This window comes from Zalophus californianus, chromosome X, assembly GCF_009762305.2.
Source record: "Zalophus californianus isolate mZalCal1 chromosome X, mZalCal1.pri.v2, whole genome shotgun sequence".
Classification (NCBI taxonomy): domain Eukaryota; kingdom Metazoa; phylum Chordata; class Mammalia; order Carnivora; family Otariidae; genus Zalophus; species Zalophus californianus.
Genome location: NC_045612.1, coordinates 116,436,574 through 116,455,980, shown reverse-complemented (window position 1 = coordinate 116,455,980; position 19,407 = coordinate 116,436,574). Strand labels below are relative to the sequence as shown.

General features: G+C 44.0%; 1 protein-coding gene across 3 annotated transcripts in view; it reads right to left on the bottom strand.

Annotated features, from left to right (window-relative positions):
• Nucleotides 1-7,169: 7,169 nt before the first annotated feature.
• Nucleotides 7,170-19,407, bottom strand: part of CTPS2 (CTP synthase 2) — a 100,891-nt gene continuing 88,653 nt past the window's right edge. For all 3 annotated transcript variants that reach the window (XM_027609178.2, XM_027609177.2, XM_027609179.2), the window contains exons 18-19: nt 8,486-8,596; nt 7,170-7,398 (exon numbers count right to left, since the gene is read on the bottom strand). In XM_027609178.2, the coding sequence (XP_027464979.1) occupies nt 8,527-8,596 (70 nt within the window). In that variant the 3' untranslated portion in view covers nt 7,170-7,398; nt 8,486-8,526. The remainder of the gene's footprint in view (nt 7,399-8,485; nt 8,597-19,407) is intronic.

Genomic DNA, 19,407 nt, shown 5'->3' with positions numbered 1-19,407 from the left:
TCAGCTCAAAATAATCCACATGCCAAAGTGGCACATTCTGGGGGGCAGTGTGCCTGTCCTGAATCCCTTCACATCTCAAACACAAAAATATTCATAACCCAATGTGAGATGCATTGAGATATTAATATATATACTTGTGCTCTGTGACACATGCCCAGGGATTCTGCCATGAGCAAGTGGTAGATCTGTACATCCTCTTTATACAGAATTAGAGCTGTGCTGTATAATTGCTATAATATTTGGTAGTATAATATAACATTATACTACTAAAGTTAATATATATAACATTATACTACTAAAGTTAATATATAATATTATACTACTAAAATTAATTTCATCTGTTTCTTTCTACTTTTTAATATGGCCACTAGGAAATGTCAAGTAATACTTGTGGCTCACATTTTATTTTATTTTATTTTACGTTTTATTCTTTGGATAGCACTGGTCTAGAGAGCAGCTGGGGTAGAGCAGGGAAGAGAAAAAAGATCGTGGAGCTATTCTAAAGTCTAGGGTGGGAAGCTGGGTTTCTCACCACCAAAGCCTCTCTGCCTGTTAGTGAGAATACAGAGAGCCCTCACAATGACTCACAATTTTCAGGATGCTCCAGATCTGGGCAGTGTTATTTGAGGAAGTGGGCTCACTATGTTTCGAGTGCATCCTTGGGAAATGTTTGGAGTAGCCAATGACTGGTCCTGCCAGTGTTTCTAACATAAAGATGCATCTACTCTACTCCTACTCATCCTTTAGGATTCAGTTCAAGCATCGTATTGGGCCCTCCCCCAGCTAGACCACATCCTGCAGGTCTTCCATATTCTCTGCTGCATCAGTTGAGGGCTGGACCCACAGCGTGTGCACAGTATCTGTCACAAGCTGAACCTTTCCCCTGTACATTTTTTCTTAGTAGTCCATAATTATTCTTTTCTCACTAAAGAGAGAAATATAAATTCATCTGAAATAAGAACACTGCTTAAACATAATGATAAAACAGTCACCTTTGCATGGTATATAGCAGGCAGGACCCAGAACAATTTGATAAAACAGCCTCCAGGGAAGGGAACAAGGTGGCTGAAGAAAGAAGTTGAAGAGAGACTTTTCTGTAGTCTTTCAATGTGGGACCTCATGTCAGGAATTCTTCTAGAACCTTTTTTTTTTTAATTTTTTATTGTTATGTTAATCACCATACATTACATCATTAGTTTTTGATGTAGTGTTCCATGATCTTCTAGAACCTTTTAAAGAGCAGTCTTCACTATATAGAAAAAAAGATTTTGGGGGCACTTGGGTGGCTCAGTCGTTAAGCGTCTGCCTTCGGCTCGGGTCATGGTCCCAGGGTCCTGGGATCGAGCCCCACATCAGGCTCCCTGCTCAGCGGGAGTCTGCTTTTCCCTCTCCCACGCCCTCTGCTTGTGTTCCTTCTCTGGCTGTGTCTCCCTCTGTCAAATAAATAAATAAAATCTTTAAAAAAGAAAGAAAGAAAGAAAGATTTTGAAAACTGAGACCCCGTCAGAAACTTGCACAGTTTTCTTGCCACGCTCCTTTTGGGTAACAGTCAACAAACTTATTCTGCGAAGCACCAGAGAGTAATGTTTTAGGCTTTGTGGGTCTCCGACAACTATTCAGCTCTGCCCTGGTGGCATGAAAGCAGCCATAGACAATAGCAAAAAAAAAAAAAAAAAGTGTACGCAGCTGTGTGCCAATGGAACTTCACTGACAAAAATAGGTGGGATTTAGCCTGTGGCTACAGTGTGCCACCCCCTGCTTTAGATAGTGCCTCCTTCGAACAATCAAGTACAATCATGCTTTGTACTTCTTCATTCTTTTTTTTAAGATTGATTGATTGATTGATTGATTGGTTTGACAGAGAGAGACACAGCGAGAGAGGGAATCCAAGCCGGGGGAGTGGGAGAGGGAGAAGCAGACTCCCCACCGAGCAAGGAGCTTGAAGCGGGACACGATCCCAGGACCCTGGGACCATGACCTGAGCCGAAAGCAGACACTTAATGACTGAGCCACCCAGGCGCCCCTACTTCTTCATTCTTAAGCAGGTTAAAACAGATCTCCCTTCAACCCAGGTTAAAAGAGTTATGCTTAGGAAGGTTGAAACAAAGGAAAGATAATAGAGAGCAGAAGAAAAACAACACTGAGTTTATGGGATAAAACCACGGAGTTGTGATAATTCACTCAGAAGAGCAAAAGTGTTGGGTGGTTCAGTCAGTTAAGCATTCCACTCTTGGTTTCTGCTCAGGTCATGATCTCAGGCTCTTGGGATTGAGCCCCAAGTTGGGCCCTGTGCTCACCAGGAAGTCTGCATCTTTCCCTCTCCCTCTGCCCCTCCCCTCGCTCATGCTTTCTCTCTTGCTCGCTCTAATAAATAAAGAAATCTTTAAAAGAAAGAAAGAATAAAAAGAATAAGTGTTTCAAAAGCCATGAAAAACTCTCATCCTATCAGATATTTTCCTGGTATGAATCAATGGTGGCAACAAAGAAGTCACATTCTGGGTGGAAAATTACTTCTGGGAGCACCTGGGTGGCTCAGCTGGTTAAGCGTCTGCCTTCAGCTCCGGTCATGATCCCAGGGTCCTGGGATCAAGCCCTGCATTGGGCTCCCTGCTCACTGGGGAGTCTGCTTCTCCCTCTCACTGTCCCTCTGTGCTTGCTCACGTGGTTTCTCTCTCTCTCTCTGTCACGCGGTTTCTCTCTCTCTCTGTCTCTCTCTCAAATAGAATCTTAAAAAAAAAAAGAAAGAAAAAAGAAAATTACTTCTGTGTCTTCAAGCTTCTCAAGTTTGACATTTAAACAATGTATACTTGTGCAGGGGTGCACAGTTGGTTAACTCTTGGTTTCAGCTCAGGTTATGATCTCAGGGTTGTGAGATCGAGACCCATAATGGGTTCTCCTCAGTGCAAAGTCTGCTTGAGAGTCTCTCTCCCTCTCCCTCTGCCCCTCCCGCTCGTGCTCGCTCTCGTTCTAAAAATAAATAAATAGGGGCGCCTGGGTGGCTCAGTCGTTAAGTGTCTGCCTTCGGCTCGGGTCATGGTCCCAGGGTCCTGGGATGGAGCCCCGCATCGGGCTCCCTGCTCGGCGGGAAGCCTGCTTCTCCCTCTCCCACTCCCCCTGCTTGTGTTCCCTCTCTCGCTGCGTCTCTCTCTGTCAAATAAATAAAATCTTTAATAAATAAATAATTCATATATATATGTATATATGCTTGTGCAAATAAATTCAGAAATTGCTACTCCAGAAATTTATATAGTTTCAAATAATATTAATCTCTTGCCATTAAATTCTCTACGTAAGTGGCCGTTGTAACAAGTAGTCTCATCATCCTGGCCTGTGGCATGTGATGAGGTTTCTCTAGTTCACAGAAACCCCTTGAGAAGGTGATTCAGCGTGGAAAAGTGTAGTTTCCTGGTAGACCGACACCAGCCCCCAGGTTCTAGGCTTTTATCTTACTCTCAATATCGAATACTCTCAGCATATTAACTGAAAGCATAGTCTCCCCCAGGGAAAACAAATCAAAGCAATACGTCTATTTTCAAACAATTTCTTGTTCAAGGAAAAATGGGAAGTTTAAAACTTGACAGTGAGGCTTAAAAATGAACTATGTAATCACACAGTGCCACGTGGATTCCCCAGCTTTTCACCAGTATTCTTCTGAGAGAAGGTAGTGATGTTAGGGTTCGAGGCCGACAGCCAAGAAAGAATTCTTGAGACGTCTTTGGTGCGAAAAGGTGGTTTTATTAAAGCCCGGGGACGGGACCCGTGGGCAGACAGAGTCGCACCGGGGTCATGAGCAGTGGCCCATTATATACTTTCAGGTTGGGAGGGGGTTAGGGAGAGCGTAAATCTCTAAGGAATTTTGGGAGCAAGGTTTCCAGGACTTCGAGGGGGCTAGCTGTTGTTGGGAAAGGGTCATTTATTACTGTCTAATAAAACCTGTGTCATGAGACCCTTCAGATGGATATCAGCGGGTCATATGCTTGGGGGATGCTTGCCAACATGTATCTTGGAGGGGTTAGAGATAAAGGAAGTTTCCAAAGGAATTTTTATACATGAAAGCAGACTTATAGGATCCTGGGGGGAGGGGGCGGGCTAGGATTGCCTTTTGTCCTTAGCAAAGTATTAACATCGAGGCAGCTGAGTCCCTAGAGGAATGTCATTCTGCCTGTTTCAAGGACTTGTCAGGGGGCCCTAGGTAGTAAGGAAACTTAATAATTTTTCTTCTGCCTTTGTTTCCCATATCAGTAGTACCAAGGAAGCTACCAGGATGGAAAGTGAGCCCCATCCCAGAGAGAGAAAACTGAATGGCATCCATAGATTTACCACCGTGTTTTAGAGATCTTCATGGACATGAACCTTAAAGACCAAAGCTGCATGGCAAAAAGCAGCTCACCAAGTTCACGTTCTATTTCCATCAAAGCCTGGGATAGAAGATACCCCCTTACCTAAAAAACAGATTAACGGGAGAAAAACAAACAGCAGTTTAATGACCTGTACACAAACGGTAACTTCTACTCAGTTTTCAGAGCTCTCCCTATGTCTGCTATTTCTTTAAAATCAGCCTAAACGAATTCTTATACCAAAGAGACATATTTTGGGGGTGTTGGGGAGGAAGACCTTCCTCTGCTCTTCAAGGTCCCTCTAGCAGGACTAAGAATCGAATCGACATGAGACAGATTGACAGGAGAAAATAAAATTTAATAGCATACTTACGGGAATCGACACAGACAGGGAAATTCCAAAGACAAGGAGGCACCAGGGAAGCTTATAGGAGCTAAGGAGAGGTGGAGGGGTGTGAGGACACAGAGGGGAGAGAGCTCATTAGCAGGAAGGTGAAAGGAGATGTTTTGAAAAACGAGATTGCCCTGTTATGCAGACAAGGTTCTTAGATAAAAGGGAGTCTCTGTTAATAGCTTTCTTCCTGGTACAGGCTCTCCTTTCCCATGTAAAATTAGGCAGTTGAAGGGGAGGCCGAGAGCTTTTCCTGCATCTGCTAGGTTTCGATGACTTTTAACTCATCTTTATGCCACAGTGGCCCGTCTTGGGGCAGCCTGCCCCGGACCCCTACAAGGGCAAATTTTGCTCCTCTTCGTTTCCCCCAGCACCTGATACCATGTGTGGCTCCTGCTGAGGGCTCAAGATACATTTCTTGAATGAATGATTTATAATAACTTTCCATGTGTTCCTGTCCCACGGCTGCTCCACTATCCTGAGCAGCCACGCTACTACCATTAAGCCTTCAGTGGATTCCAAGTTCAAGGGGTGTCTCCAAAAGAGGAAAACCTCATGTAGTAACAACAAAAGGGCTGGTTTATTGTTTTTAAGTGCCCTTCTTCTGGTCCTATTTACATGCATCATCAGCCCACAGTGAAAGCACTCTGGTATAAGTGACTTGAGAAATCATAATCATCACAATCGAAAACTTCCATTTAAGCCACACTACCCCTTTGTGATGGTAAAGTATGCCCCCAGTGCTTAAGTCCCTCTCTCTATGAGGCCTATTCCAGCTTTTAACCTACCTCGTGGGCTTTTCATTTGGAGCCTCTTGTGATCTCCAAGTTATAATTTTCACAAGTGGAGCTCTAAAGCTCTGTAATATTTTTGTTTACCAGAATTACTCATTTCACTTCTGCCTGTGTTTGGTAGATGAATTTTCTGTAGCGTCTTACAAAAATAACGCTGTAACACCTTACAGACTTAAGTGAAAAAAGTTAAAAGGCAGGGCGCCTGGGTGGCTCAGTTGGTTAAGTGACTGCCTTCGGCTCAGGTCATGATCCTGGAGTCCCGGGATCGAGTCCTGCATTGGGCTCCCTGCTCAGCAGGGAGTCTGCTTCTCCCTCTGACCCTCTTCCCTCTGACCCTCTTCCCTCTCGTGCTCTCTTTCATTCTCTCTCTCTCAAATAAATAAGTAAAATCTTAAAAAAAAAAAAAAAAACTTAAAAGGCCAAAGACAACACACTCAAAACAATTAACTGAGCAGTTAAAATATTTAAGTTAAAGTCGGGAAGCTCAGATGTGAGCAACAACTCTCCTCTCAAGCTCATTCAACGGGGACATCAGGAAGCCGACTGGAGACAGGTGTTGGTTGCACAATGTTGCGAATGTACCTGATGCCCCTGAACCATTCACTTTAAAATGGTTAAGTCTAGGGGTGCCTGGGTGGCTCAGGTGGTTAAGCGTCTACCTTCGGCTCAGGTCATGATCCCAGGGTCCTGGATGGAGCCCCGCATCGAGCTCTCTGCTCAGCGGGGAGCCTGCTTCTCCTTCTCCCTCTGTGCTCTCTCTCACTCTCTCTCAAATAAGTAAATAAAAATCTTTTAAAAATAAATTAATTAATTAAATAAAATGGTTAATTCCCGGGATGCCTGGGTGGCTCAGTCAGTCAAACGTCTGCCTTTGGCTCTAGTCATGATCCTGGGGTCCTGGGATCAAGCCCCTCGTTGGGCTCCCTGCCCAGTGGGGAGTCTGCTTCTCCCTCTCCCTCTGCCCCTCTCCCCCTCGTGCTCTCTCTGTCTCAAATAAATAAATAAATAAAATCTTTTAAAAAACTAAAATGGTTAATTCTAAAAAAATAAAAATAAAAATAAAATGGTTAATTATGTGAATTCTGCCTCAATGAATATACATATATTATATATATATTTATGCCCCCTTACATTCTGCCCACCTGCAGCGAGGGTCTTACTTGCCGCCCCCCCCCAGTCTTGGACATGTTTAATTTTATTTTTAGCTAAAAATAAACAGGATGACGGGGCGCCTGGGTGGCTCAGTTGGTTGAGCGACTGCCTTCGGCTCAGGTCATGATCCTGGAGTGCCTGGATCGAGTCCCGCATCGGGCTCCCTGCTCAGCAGGGAGTCTGCTTCTCCCTCTGACCCTCCCCCCATCTCATGTGCTTTCTCTCTCATTCTCTCTCTCTCTCAAATAAATAAATAAAATCTTTAAAAAAATAAATAAAAAATAAAAATAAACAGGATGACAAACTGAAAGAAGCTTGGGCCGCACACAAATCTGTGGTTGAGCTCCAGGTCACAGAACGACTCCTGTTTGACTCAAAATTCACTGTGGCATGTGCCCTGCCACCTTTCTCATACAGCACAGTGAAGCCTCAGTTACCCGGATCCTTGCTCACTGCCGGGACATCACCATATGCCGGACAAAACACAAACACGCTTTCTCCCCCGTGAGGTTTCTGGGAAAAGTTTAATTGGCTACAGAAATTTGTGAGAACCAAAGCCCACCTCTGGACTGAAAAGGAAAGTAGCCCTTTGGTTCTGGTTTATCTATTATTAGATCCCCTTCGAGGCTTTACATCCATGTTTGGTGGAAAATAGAGTGATTCTTTAAGAGTGTGGTGATCTCCTCAGACAGTTCCTTCATCCTGGCTTCAGTTATTTCAGAGCCTTAAAAAAACAGAAGAAGAATATAAGTATTAGCAACATCAGAAACTGAATAATGTAAGTCTTTCAAGTACCTCCAGCTAGTCTTTGCACCATTTTGGTTTGCTCCTAAAGGTCTCCATGTTTGAGGCAAACCGAAATAGAGAGAGGTATGCATTCCCTGGTGAACATGAATATCCTACTTCTAAGTGAAACGAAGAGAGCTCATACTGGAGCAATTAACTCTTTATACACTTTCCAGAAAAGAGAGCTGCTCATCCACTTCAAGGCCTGCCATAACACTAGAGTTATCCCAGGCAGCATCAGCCTCTGAGCTCGAATTCAATAAAGTTATCCAGGCTGCTGTCCTCCCTCCTAAAGCCTAAAAGAGCCGTGGAGAAAATAAGGTGCCCTCAGAAGCTGAGCCAGTCTCTGGCATCTCCCTACAAAGAAATAAAATACCATTTTATTTTACACAAATCCATGGAAATCTGTTTCTCCATGAATGACCTAAACCAGGGGTCAGCAAGCTGCTTTTGTAAATAAAGTTTTATTGGGACACAGCCACGCCCATTCACTTATGTATTGGCTACGCCTGCTTTCCCCCTATAATGGCAAAGTAGAATAGTTGCAACAGAGACTGCACGGCTTGCAAATCCTAAAATATTTACTATCTGGCCCTTTACAGAGCAAATTTTGCTGATCTATGACAACTCTAACCACTCTAGCCTCCAGATACACATTTAGAGGTGCACTTACATATTTATTCCTGGCCTCAGGTGCATTCCAGTTCCCCCATGCTAACTGTGAGCTTTCTCAGGTGCATTCCAGTTCCCCCATGCTAACTGTGAGCATTCTCAGGTGCATTCCAGTTCCCCCATGCTAACTGTGAGCTTTCTCCGGTGCATTCCAGTTTCCCAAAAGCACGATCGGCTGTCAGGTCCGTCCTAACTATGCCCCGGGCTGCTCATATTTGCTACCTATGCCAGGCAAATGGGAGCATCCCGCGAGAGCAAAATCATGCAAGGCAAGTCCTATAATGGTCCCTTCTCCAGCAGGACAACAGCTTGGCTGTCAGACAAACAGAGACTACTTGAGGCTTCCATCTTACCTTCTCAGGCAGTCCTGATTCGTCCCAGTCCTGTATTAGTTTCAGCTTATTTCCAATTCGGCTATTCTTGGCTCTGAAAAGCTGTCATCACTGGCATCGCTGTATCTATCACTAGATCAAAAGAGGAACTAATTTAGCAAGGTGTAAAAAACCCTGGACCATTATCCTATTTACACTTCCAAACACATTCCATAATTAATCTCCACTCAGAGAAAATGCTAAGCGATGTTCTACCACCACTTTCTAGTCACGGCAAAAAGAGGTTAGTCCAACCACACACAATGATCTTTCGTCAGAGGAGCTGATCACTTGCTTTCATCTTAAGTTGGAAGCAACTTATTCAGAAAATTTATAAAAGCATTTCAATTTAGATTAAAATTTATAATCTTCTGAAGGCCACTAATATAGGCCAGCAGCATGAAAGTTTTCCATTCCAACAAACATTCTCATACGTCCAAGGGCTTCAGAAATAATTTGCACAATTATGCTATTCTCACATTAGAAGCTTTATGGGATGCTCCGACTACCTCGAGTCACATGTAGTATTCAAAATAGGACCAATGACTGACGTAGATGCTGCCATGTTGGGTTCCCTCAGAAGTACACCTTCTCCATGACAGAGCCCTGCAACTGGAGTTTTGCTTTGAGCCATGGGCTCAGCTTGGGGTTCCTCTTGCTCGGTTCCAAATCAATCAGCAAGTAGATCAACTTCACAGGAGTTCTACTGATCTATGGAGATGATGTTGCCAGGAAGTAAGTGTTTTATGCCTGACCCATTCCTAGCCTTGACCAACTGTTTGCTGACTTACAGCAATAGAAGTCTGATTTCCATAACACGTGAAAATCCATTTTTTTTCTTTCTTTTTTTTTTTTTAAAGGAGGAAAGGGAACTGAAGAAACCCTCTGCTAACACGTTAGGAAGCAAAGGTTTACTCTAAACATATTGAGTGCGTATCAATAAATAGGTCAACAAAAATAGGTCAACAGCCTCACTCTCCTCCCTGACTTTTGAACAAAATACTGGAAAGGCTGTGGGGGCGGGGCTCGAGTATGGAGAGGAGATAGACGAGGATTGAGAATTGGCAGAAAAGACAAGATATGTTAGATAAACATATAAATCAACAGATCCTCAAAACAATCAAGGAGAAGATACCTCCTACTTAGATTTTAGAGCAGGAAAATCACTTCTGTTACAAAAGGGTTTCCAATAAAGAAAATACAGGAATAACTAAAGAATTTTTTTTTTAAACTGTCTCCAAAAGTTGGTATGTCCTTCCTTATCCATGCACTCTCATTACACAAATGTCGAATCCTTCCTGGTTCTGTGCGACAAAAAGGGAATTGGAAGTTGCACTCAACTTCCTCTGGGAGAAGAAATGAAGGTTAGGGTGTTCAGGTGATTCACCCAGCACACAGCTCATTCAAGGCGGGGTCAGCATCCCCATCATGCCAACCCAGGCCACAAGCTCAAGTCTAAGCTGGGCTGCAATGTGCCAGTAGGCACCTTGGGGCATGTCCCCTGACTCCACAAGCGAGAAGGCCAAAAGAACCAAGGAACTCCCATTTTCTCAGGCATCAGATGTTACACCTGCTTCCTTCCCAACCTCGGAGCCCAGGGAAGAGTAAGGTGGGCCCACATCTCCCCCCTCACACTCCTGGTTGTACTATTTATTAGCCACATACTTTTGGACTGGTCACTTGACTCCTGAGAGTCTAGAAAAATAGTAACAATACCTACAACCTCACCAAAATGTTATGAAGGCCAAAAGGGAATGTCTAAATGTGCTCTGAAGACTACATAAAAATGTAAGCCGTCGTTGTTTATGAGAGTTACATATTTATAACATGGCATCTCTCAAAAAGTCATGGAAATATAAAGAAGTCACAAAAACTGCCAATTGCATGCTTTTCAGAATTGCTTTTTTTTTTTAAGACTTTATTTGTTTGAGAGAGAATGAGATAGACAGAGAGAGCATGAGAGGGGGGAGGGTCAGAGGGAGAAGCAGACTCCCGGCTGAGCAGGGAGCCCGATGAGGGACTCAATCCCGGGACTCCAGGATCATGACCTGAGCCGAAGGCAGTTGCTTAACCAACTGAGCCACCCAGGCGCCCCAGAATTGCTTCTTGTCCCAAATAATTCCCTGCCCACATTAGCCAGCAGAGCAGGGTGGGTCTGTTTCTAACCTAACGGTCCTCATTTCTGTCTGATGGCTGGCTCCCCCAAACTCTGACAACACATCAAAATGGCATGGGGAGACTCGGCTTGAGTTTAGTCATTTCTAAGGCAAATGAGCGGGTTCACTGATTCTTCTTCCTATGTGTCAGGGGCCAGAAGTAGGACAATGAAATAAACCATGGCACTCAAGAACAGAATCATTAAAATAGGCATTGCTGTTCAACGTGCTGATGTCAGGGCATCCGCGTGCCAACAAAAAGCAAGCGCTAGAAATAAAATACGGATCATCACCACACACGGAACAGCAGCGGCTCCTGCACGTTCAATAAAACGTGAATGCTACTCTGTGCTGCGTCTGACTTAGGGGTTCATTTGAGTTTCACACAGAACAAACTTAAAGAAGTCATAAGATATACTTGTCTGAGTGTATTTTCACTAAATTCGTGACATCTCAGCTCTATCTTAAGACTAACCCATCTTTTAAAATCATCTTCTCTGTACACACATTTCTCAGTAGGGAAAATTATTAGATATTAAGGTCTTACATGTTAAACTTTATGAAATGCCACAGAATACAGACCCATTTGTGTGTATCTTGATATATTTGAGGAGGGGAAGTTTTAAACCTGCAGTGCCCAATATGGTAGCCACAAGCCACAGGACGCTATCTACATTTAAATCAATTAAAGCCGAACTGAATTGAAAATTCCATGCCTCACTCACACATATTAAGTGCAGTTCAAGTGCTCCATATGCTACCGGGTTGCTCGGTTCTTGCCCCAGATGCACCGAAGAATTGGAAACCCGAAACCCGAGACCAGAATGGGGAGATAGAGTTCATTAAGTAGATAAGCATAGTACCTACACTTTCAAGAGCGAAAATGAGCCACTACTAGAGCAAGAGTGGCAATGGCCCCAAGAAGCTCTAGCTGCATCCTTTTAAGCCGGTTTTCCGCCCTAAATTTGGCTTTGACAGATATGGTCAAGTGACAGCTGGTTATATAACATTTTGGCTTCTGCGCATGCGCCTACCCATGATGCATTCTGTTACAATTGTATTTATCTATGTATTGTATATTTATGAGTTTCTAAGGAGCTTTTGCTGTGACCTTAAGGACACGTTGCGCCTTTTGTGCACATGCTCAGCACGTGGAAGTCCCCTTGTGGCTTCTGAGCCAGCTCTGTGGCGAGGCCTTTCCTGTTCTCTTAGCTCTTAGAGGTGGCTCTGAAGGTGTGGCTGTTAACCGTCAGGGCTGGCTCCAAGGGTGTGACCAGCATCTGCTTTATCCCTCCTCCCTCAGGGTCCAACTAACCGCCCAACAAATAGTCCTGTGGGGCTGGCGACTGTCATATTGGGCGGTGCAGATTATAGAACAGTTCCATCATTGCCGAAAGTTCTGTTGGATAGCACTGATTTTAAAACAAATGAATAATGATTAAAAACAGCAACAACAATATATCACCATATCAAAAACTATAATCACCATGCAATGGTTCTCCTTGTCACTTCCTAAAAAATTTTTTTTAAGGTCTGGCTACCTACAGTTAATGAAAATCATGGCAAGTGGCAAATGTCTCTCATGCATCCATGTGTCCCCCAGATAACAGAAGCACTCTTTTTTAAAAAGTTTTAATATATATGTATATATACACTTTCTTTTTTTTTTTTTTTTAAGTAGGCTCCAAGCCCAATGTGGGACCTGAACCCACAACCCCAAGGTCAAGAGTCACATGCTCTACCGACTGAGCCAGCCAGATGCCCCCTATATGACTTTTTACAAGACAAAATCAGAATCACCAGCAGTGATTCATGGGAATCGCTATCCTTACAACACTGGCTTGACCTAGGAGACTTGACTGCAACAATCTACGTGTGGTTCTTTGACAAACAAAAGGTTGGTCATCGTCATTTGTTCGTCAAAAATTCCTGGTTCCTAGTAAATTCCCAATATAAGAAAATATATATTTCAAGGCACTAGGACAAGATATAGTAATGCCTCATATATCCCACTTTTTTATGCCATCCCAGGGGCGGCCATTAAGCCACTTCTTCTCCATTAACAGAAAGAGGTGGTTGGAATTTTAAAAAATCTTGATGGCCAACTTAGGATTCCCAGCATGCACGAGTTCCTACAATACTTTGTATCAAAATCCATTTCATGTGGAAAAAGCGTTGTTTTAAAACAGGTTGCCATGCACACAGTTTTCTCCAAAGCATTGTCACTGCTTTACTTACTTCCTTTTCAAAGAGCCCCTGGAAGCCATAAAATGTGAGAGCAATGGAATAAAAACTTAGTATGCTTTGATGAGTTTTGCACTGAATAGTAAATGGTAGAATACGACCCCAGCAGGGCATTAAAAGCACAGTAGTCTCTATCACTATTAACTCCATCCCTGGCTGGTACCATATCATCAGCACTGCAGTGAACCACCATCAGTAAAGAGTACCTCTTAATCAACATTTAATCCCTAAGGGAAGGTGTATTCAAATGTGGTTTATTAGCAGCACTTTACCAAAAAGTCTCAAGGTATGCAGTTGGTGACAAACAATGGGGGCACAGGGGGCGGCGCTGATTTAAAAGGTGTTTAAAAAACTGTTAAAATAGAATCATTTTCTTTTTCCAGTTCACTTTTGCTTGAAATGTAACAAATGGGAAAAAGTAGTATTTTTATATCAGTTTAAAATATACAAAGCACCATCTCAACTATTCTTTACAGCAGCCCAAAAGGATGAAGATCCTGAAGTTTAGGAGTAGAGACTTGGGAAAAATCACCCAGTAAGCAGCAAACCCAGAAACCAAATCCATAGCCCCTGCTCTACTCGTTCACACCATCCCCAAAGAAACAAACGATTTGCACCTGTCGGGGAGCAAGAATTTCCTGTCCCCTTTAAGGTACTCCTAGCTGGACTAAGAATCAAAGTGACATGAGACAGATTAACAGAAGAAAATTGGAGGGACTAAAGTTTCTCTTGAGCCCGCAGTGTCTTGATTGCCTTCAACTCAAAACAGTCCACGTGCAGAAGTGGCATATTTTGAGAAGACCTGTCCCCAACCCCTTCAAACTTGAAATAATCTTTATGCCAAACTGGGCCATCTTGGGATGGCCAGCCCTTGGCCCCTACACACCACAGACTGCAAGAATGGCCCTTGGCAACATCAACCATGCAGCCCAAAGGTTAAAAAAAAAATAGGCAAGGTGATCCCAAGTTTAAAATAGTGCTGGAAAATGCGCATCAGATTCATGCAGGGGGGATAAAAGTATCTCACCCTCCTAGTCAAAGAGAAAGAGGTACCCAAGGGGGGATAAGTATGCCTTAGAGGGAGAAATGCACACACTACAATCAATAGAGAGGTCACATCCACCTCCCATGCCCACTGTCAGGAAGTAGCATCCTAACAGGACACAGATTGGCATTCACCTCTCACTAAGCAGTTCAGGAATGTATATCAAGGGCCTCAAAAGTGGTGTGAGCTGAGGCAAAGGCATTAAAAGCTTCTAGGGAGATCAAGGGGCTGCAAGCTGTTCCCTAAGGATCTGTGTGCATTTTATTCTCTAAGTCAAGGGAAGCCACTGAGAGTTTTAAACTCCAAAATAATGTAGGAAGATGGACTGAGAAGAGGAAAGCTGGAGGTATAGAGACCAGATAGGAAGCTCTGTAGTAGGCAAGAGATGAAGAAGACCAGAACTAAGGTAAAATTAATAATAATAATTCCCATTTAGGAGCACCTAGCTGGCTCAATGAGTAGAGTGTGTGACTCTTGATCTCAGGGTTGTGAGTTCAGGCCCCACTTAAGGTGTAGAGCTTCCTTTAAAAATAAAAAAATAATTTCCATTTAATTTCCCACCATAGGCCAGACACTGTGCTAAGTGCTTTACATTTAGTATGAAACTTAATCTTCATTAAGTGGGTACCATGTCAAGAGGGTACCATTACTGTGCCCCTTTATAAACTGATGCAGAGAAGAGCGAGGTCACAGAACAGTGATTATAACCATGAAATGAGTCCTATATGCTTATAAAGGTTAGAAGGAAATACTCAAAAATGAGCACAGTGTGTTAGGCTGGTGGGTTTATGGGTCCTTTTTTTCTATTTTCAAAATTTTCTGTCATGCTACATCTAGAAGTCAACAGAAAACAAAATCTTCCCAAGCTTGAAGCCGGCGTGTCACTTAGAAGGAAACCCAGAAGAGAGTCATGGCAGAGAGACTAGAGACAATGGTGAATGAAAATGGGTGCCTTCTCTCCCTGACTGCTGCCAGGATTCACAGGTAAAAAAAAAAAATGAAGAGATGAGGATAAGCATGAAGGAGAGAAGGGACTCAGATCCTGGGAGCACACGAGGTATCGGGAAATGTAAAGACCCGGTTCTGGGTGTGAACTTCCTCTAAGGGCCCTTTGATTATATAGTAGTTTCAACTTTTGAGTTCGGTCTGAAAAAGTCAAGCAAATAGAGGGAATCACTGAGTAATTTCCCTCCTGTTGTTTCTGTACCAGATCGCTTCCTGTTTTGCCAAAGAAGATGATTTCTCTGCACAAAAGGTAGTATATGTTGGGTGGAGGCATGGAATCCAGGATCCTAAAACCTAGAATACAATGCTGCTCAAATGTCTTAAGATTCTGGTTTTATACTTTAAAGACATGCTACCTCCAAGAGCTGCGTGTCTGTGAACTGCTGACCGAGCCCCATCTAGGTTCTTGCTTTCCAACATGGAACGAGCACTGTGTAAGCACGAGAGGTTTACTCTGACCTGACACACGGGTGTGATAAATGGCAGCGTCATCCAAACTGGAAGCTATTTCTCCACTTGCTGTGTAGTGAGTGAGCCTAAGAGTTCTGCAGGGCAGCCCCAGAGATCCACATGCTGGAAAACAACCTCTGAACCACTTTAGACTCCGATCCCTCTTCTGTTTCCAGGTGCTTAAAAATGCAATTCTGAACAGAGATGATATGCTTTGTTTCTAGATACTCAAGAACTCACAATTACAAGCACCTTTGTATAGTGTATTTAGTATAAGTCCCCTAAAATTGCCTTCTTACAATCACATGAAACAGTCCCATCCTATTACATGATATGCCAGCAAAACCAGGCAAATGTGCGGTTATCTTTCGTACATGGGACACATGTTTTGACACCAGAGGAGAGATCTCAGCAGAGGATTACAATAATTTCCCACCGGATTTGTTTTTTCTAAAACTGGCTTATTAGACTTGTGCAAAAAAAGAGTTAACACAGCAGGCGTGAGGCTGCTATCATTAGAAGGGCTTGCTTAGTGGCGTGGGATGGGAGAACGACTCAGGAACTTGGCTTTCAGAATGTGTTCTCCATGACTAACCGATAAGGTCCTTTCACTGGGTGTAGGCTGATGCGCTTTATGGTGAATGCTTGCTTTCCTTCTGAGAGTCTGGAATTTGAGTGGTTGCTAGGTAGAGAATGCCTATGTAACCAGCCCCAATAAAAACCCTAAACTCTGAGTCTCAAATGAGCTCCTCTGGGCACAAACATCAGACACATGTTGCTGCATGTTCCCTGCTGAAGGGAAGGTGAGCTCTGTGTGAGCTCTCATGGGGGGGGGGGGGCATAGGAAACCTGCAGATAGGTTTCCCCACACCCCACTTACATCGTTTTCGCTTACTGAGCCAGCTGGGTGTGCTTACTCCGTCACTGAAGTTTTAACCATGAGTACCACTATATTCTGATTTCCTTCTAGTTAATCATCAAATGTGTGGGTCGTCCTGGGGGGACCCCCAAAACAAAGGCTTTCCGTTTGATTTTGCATGTACTTCCTGAGCAGCTTATAAAAACCTAAAAAATACTACCCTAAAACTGTTATGCCTTTCTCGAACCGAAGACTGCAAGTTGAAAACCAGGTGGAATTGGTCCTCATAACTGGGCTTCCACTCTATAGACAGCAGAGTAGCCAAGAATTTAGCTCACCAGCTCTAGATCCCAAAATACCATTCTCACCGCAACTTCCCAGGCACTAAAAGATAACTGTTCTCCACAGGCCAGAACGCAGAGGTTATAGTTCAGGTGTACTCGCTCAAAGCCAAAGATTTTTGTATTCTGGGCTTTAAAGATGTCAGCTGCGCATGTGCCATATAATTACATACAGTCAGCCAATTTCTGGGGAAGGAAGTCACTATGCTGGTGTTCATATTCCTTGTTACGTTTGTTTGTGATGGATTACAGACAGTAGTCTGGTTTGACAGAAATACAGTACCAACTCAGCTCACGTTAGAGCCTGGCCATCAAAGCACTCGTTCGCTTTTCATCGTTCACTCACGCCACAGAGCTGGGCAGAGAGGAGTTGAAGTGCAAGGTCCCTCTGGAATCCGGGTGTCTGTCACTGGGTTAACTCATGGTCACCATTCTTAGTTGGACACCCCCCCCCCCCACCGCGAGGTGTCAAAATTAGGCTAGACTATACCCATCCTCCCCTGCTACCTACAGTTAGTACTTTAATGGGTACTTAACTACCCCGTGCGCTAGGGAGCCAGGGAGATCACCACAAATAAGGTGTCGGCTGCCCTTAAGAAACGCACCGGTTTATGGCTGACGCGCAGGAGTTCTCTGACCACCGCGGAAGCCTGCTAGTCGGCTGTACTCCAATACCAGCCTCGGAGTTACATTAAGAAGTCTTGCCTTGTCCTCGAGACATACTGAGTCTTGCTCAGGAGTCCCTAGCAAGCAAGCATTTTTCTCAGAAACTGCCGGTAAGCTTTGCCCAGAAACCGCCATCCCCCCTCCCCGCCCCCCGCGGGAAGCAGCGGGCCATCTAGCACACAGGTGCGCAGTCCACACAAATTAGAGAACACTCGTTCTTAGCCGTTGCTGGCAAACAGCCCGACATTATTTCGCCCAGCTATCGCTGCCGCCACCCTCCTCTTACGGGCGAGCACCGGAAATAACGGAGACTATACAGTGGCGGAGAAAGGGTCACGGCACGCGTGCGACCCGCGACCACCCTGGCATTTGCAATGCCGCGCCGTGTCACAACACAGAAGCTCTCTTCACGTGCAGTCTCGTGCGGAACTTCGCCACGCGAGCCTGGTAAAGAGCAGCTGCTCGGCCGAAGCGGGGGGAAAGCCTGGGGCCCCCGCGGCCTGCTCCTCACCGCCGCCCAGACTGCGGCTCCGCAGGCCCCAGCTGGGAAACCAGTGCACTGGCTCAAATGCACTGGCGGAGCAAGCAGTGATCATTGAGTCAGTAAGACACCTGACAGGGAAATACGTAAAGCTGTTCCCGTTTGAAAACTGGCTACAAGAAATGAGAGAGCTGTGAGCTTCTCCCCGCAGGTAATGTCACGAATAAGCAGGCTTGTGTAACACAAGCACACGCACACACACCAGACACAGATCCTGGCAGCTCTCGACTGCAACATCACCAGGGTTATTTGCTGGGATGGGGGTCAGCAAAGGTAATCTTCTAAATGACATATATCCGGTTACTGCGGTAATAACCCTTCATAACCCCTCTATGATTCTGGCTAGTTCCCTCCACTTTTAAAGTTATTGCATCCAATATTCTTGCAGGAGAAGAAGTAAAGAGAGAAATTCTCCCCAAACTAATATTTAAATGTAAAGAAATTTTAATGAAAATCCCTAAGGGATTTTTCATTTGAACCCAATTTTAAAAATCGTTGCATAATTCATCTGGAAGAATAGCAAAATATATTTTTTAAAAAGTTAAATAATGGGCGTAGGGGGGCTCCTGGGGGGCTCAATCATTAAGCGTCTGCCTTCAGCTCAGGTCATGATCCCAGGATCCTGGGATTGAGCACTATGTCGGGCTCCCCGCTTCTTCTCCCTCTCCCACTTGCCCTGCTTATGTTCCCTCGCTTGCTGTCTCTCTCTCTCTCTGTCAAATAAATAAATAAAAACTTAAAAAAAAATAAAAAATAATGGGCATAGGGCAGATAAGGGCTTGATTAACAGTAATGCTATGATAATGAAAAGGGTGGTAAGGGTTCAGCAATAAGACATGAAATCATCAACGGAACAAAACAGAAATCTTTACAACAAATCTGAACTACTCAACTTACTAACCATGGGGGTGGGGGGATGCAGATCCTACCTTACACACTATGCCAGTTATCAAGTATATGTATGTTACAGATTTAAACTATAAAATTGAGACCATAAAAGTCCTAATGGAAAACAAATGGGCTATTTTTTTATATAATATTTTTGATAGGGAAAGATTTTAGGCATGATACTAAAGGCAGAATCCATAAAAGTTAAAGATCTGACCACATAAACTAAAAATACATAAATATTGGCGCCTGGCTGGCTCAATCGGTGGAGCATGTGACTCGACCTCAGGGTTGTGAGTTTGAGCCCCACATTGGGTGTAGAGATTACTGCAAAATAAAATCTTAAAAAAACACACACACACACACACAGAGATGGGGCCCCTGGGTGGTTCAGTTGTTAAGCGTCTGCCTTCGGCTCAGGTCATGATCCCGGCGTCCTGGGATCGAGTCCCGCGTCCAGCCCCCTGCTCTGCGGGGAGCCTGCTTCTCCCTCTCCCACTCCCCCTGCTTGTGTTCCCGCTCTCACTGTGTCTCTCTCTGTCAAATAAATAAATACGTAAAATCTTAAAAAAAAAAAACCATGAGGACTGCATAAAGTCTTTCTTTAAAGATCTAGGGAAAATGAAAACCATGATTACCAACTTAAAAGATAAACAAACCCACTTTGAAAAATTATTTGCAACCTAACAAAGGATTAATGTCCTTTATA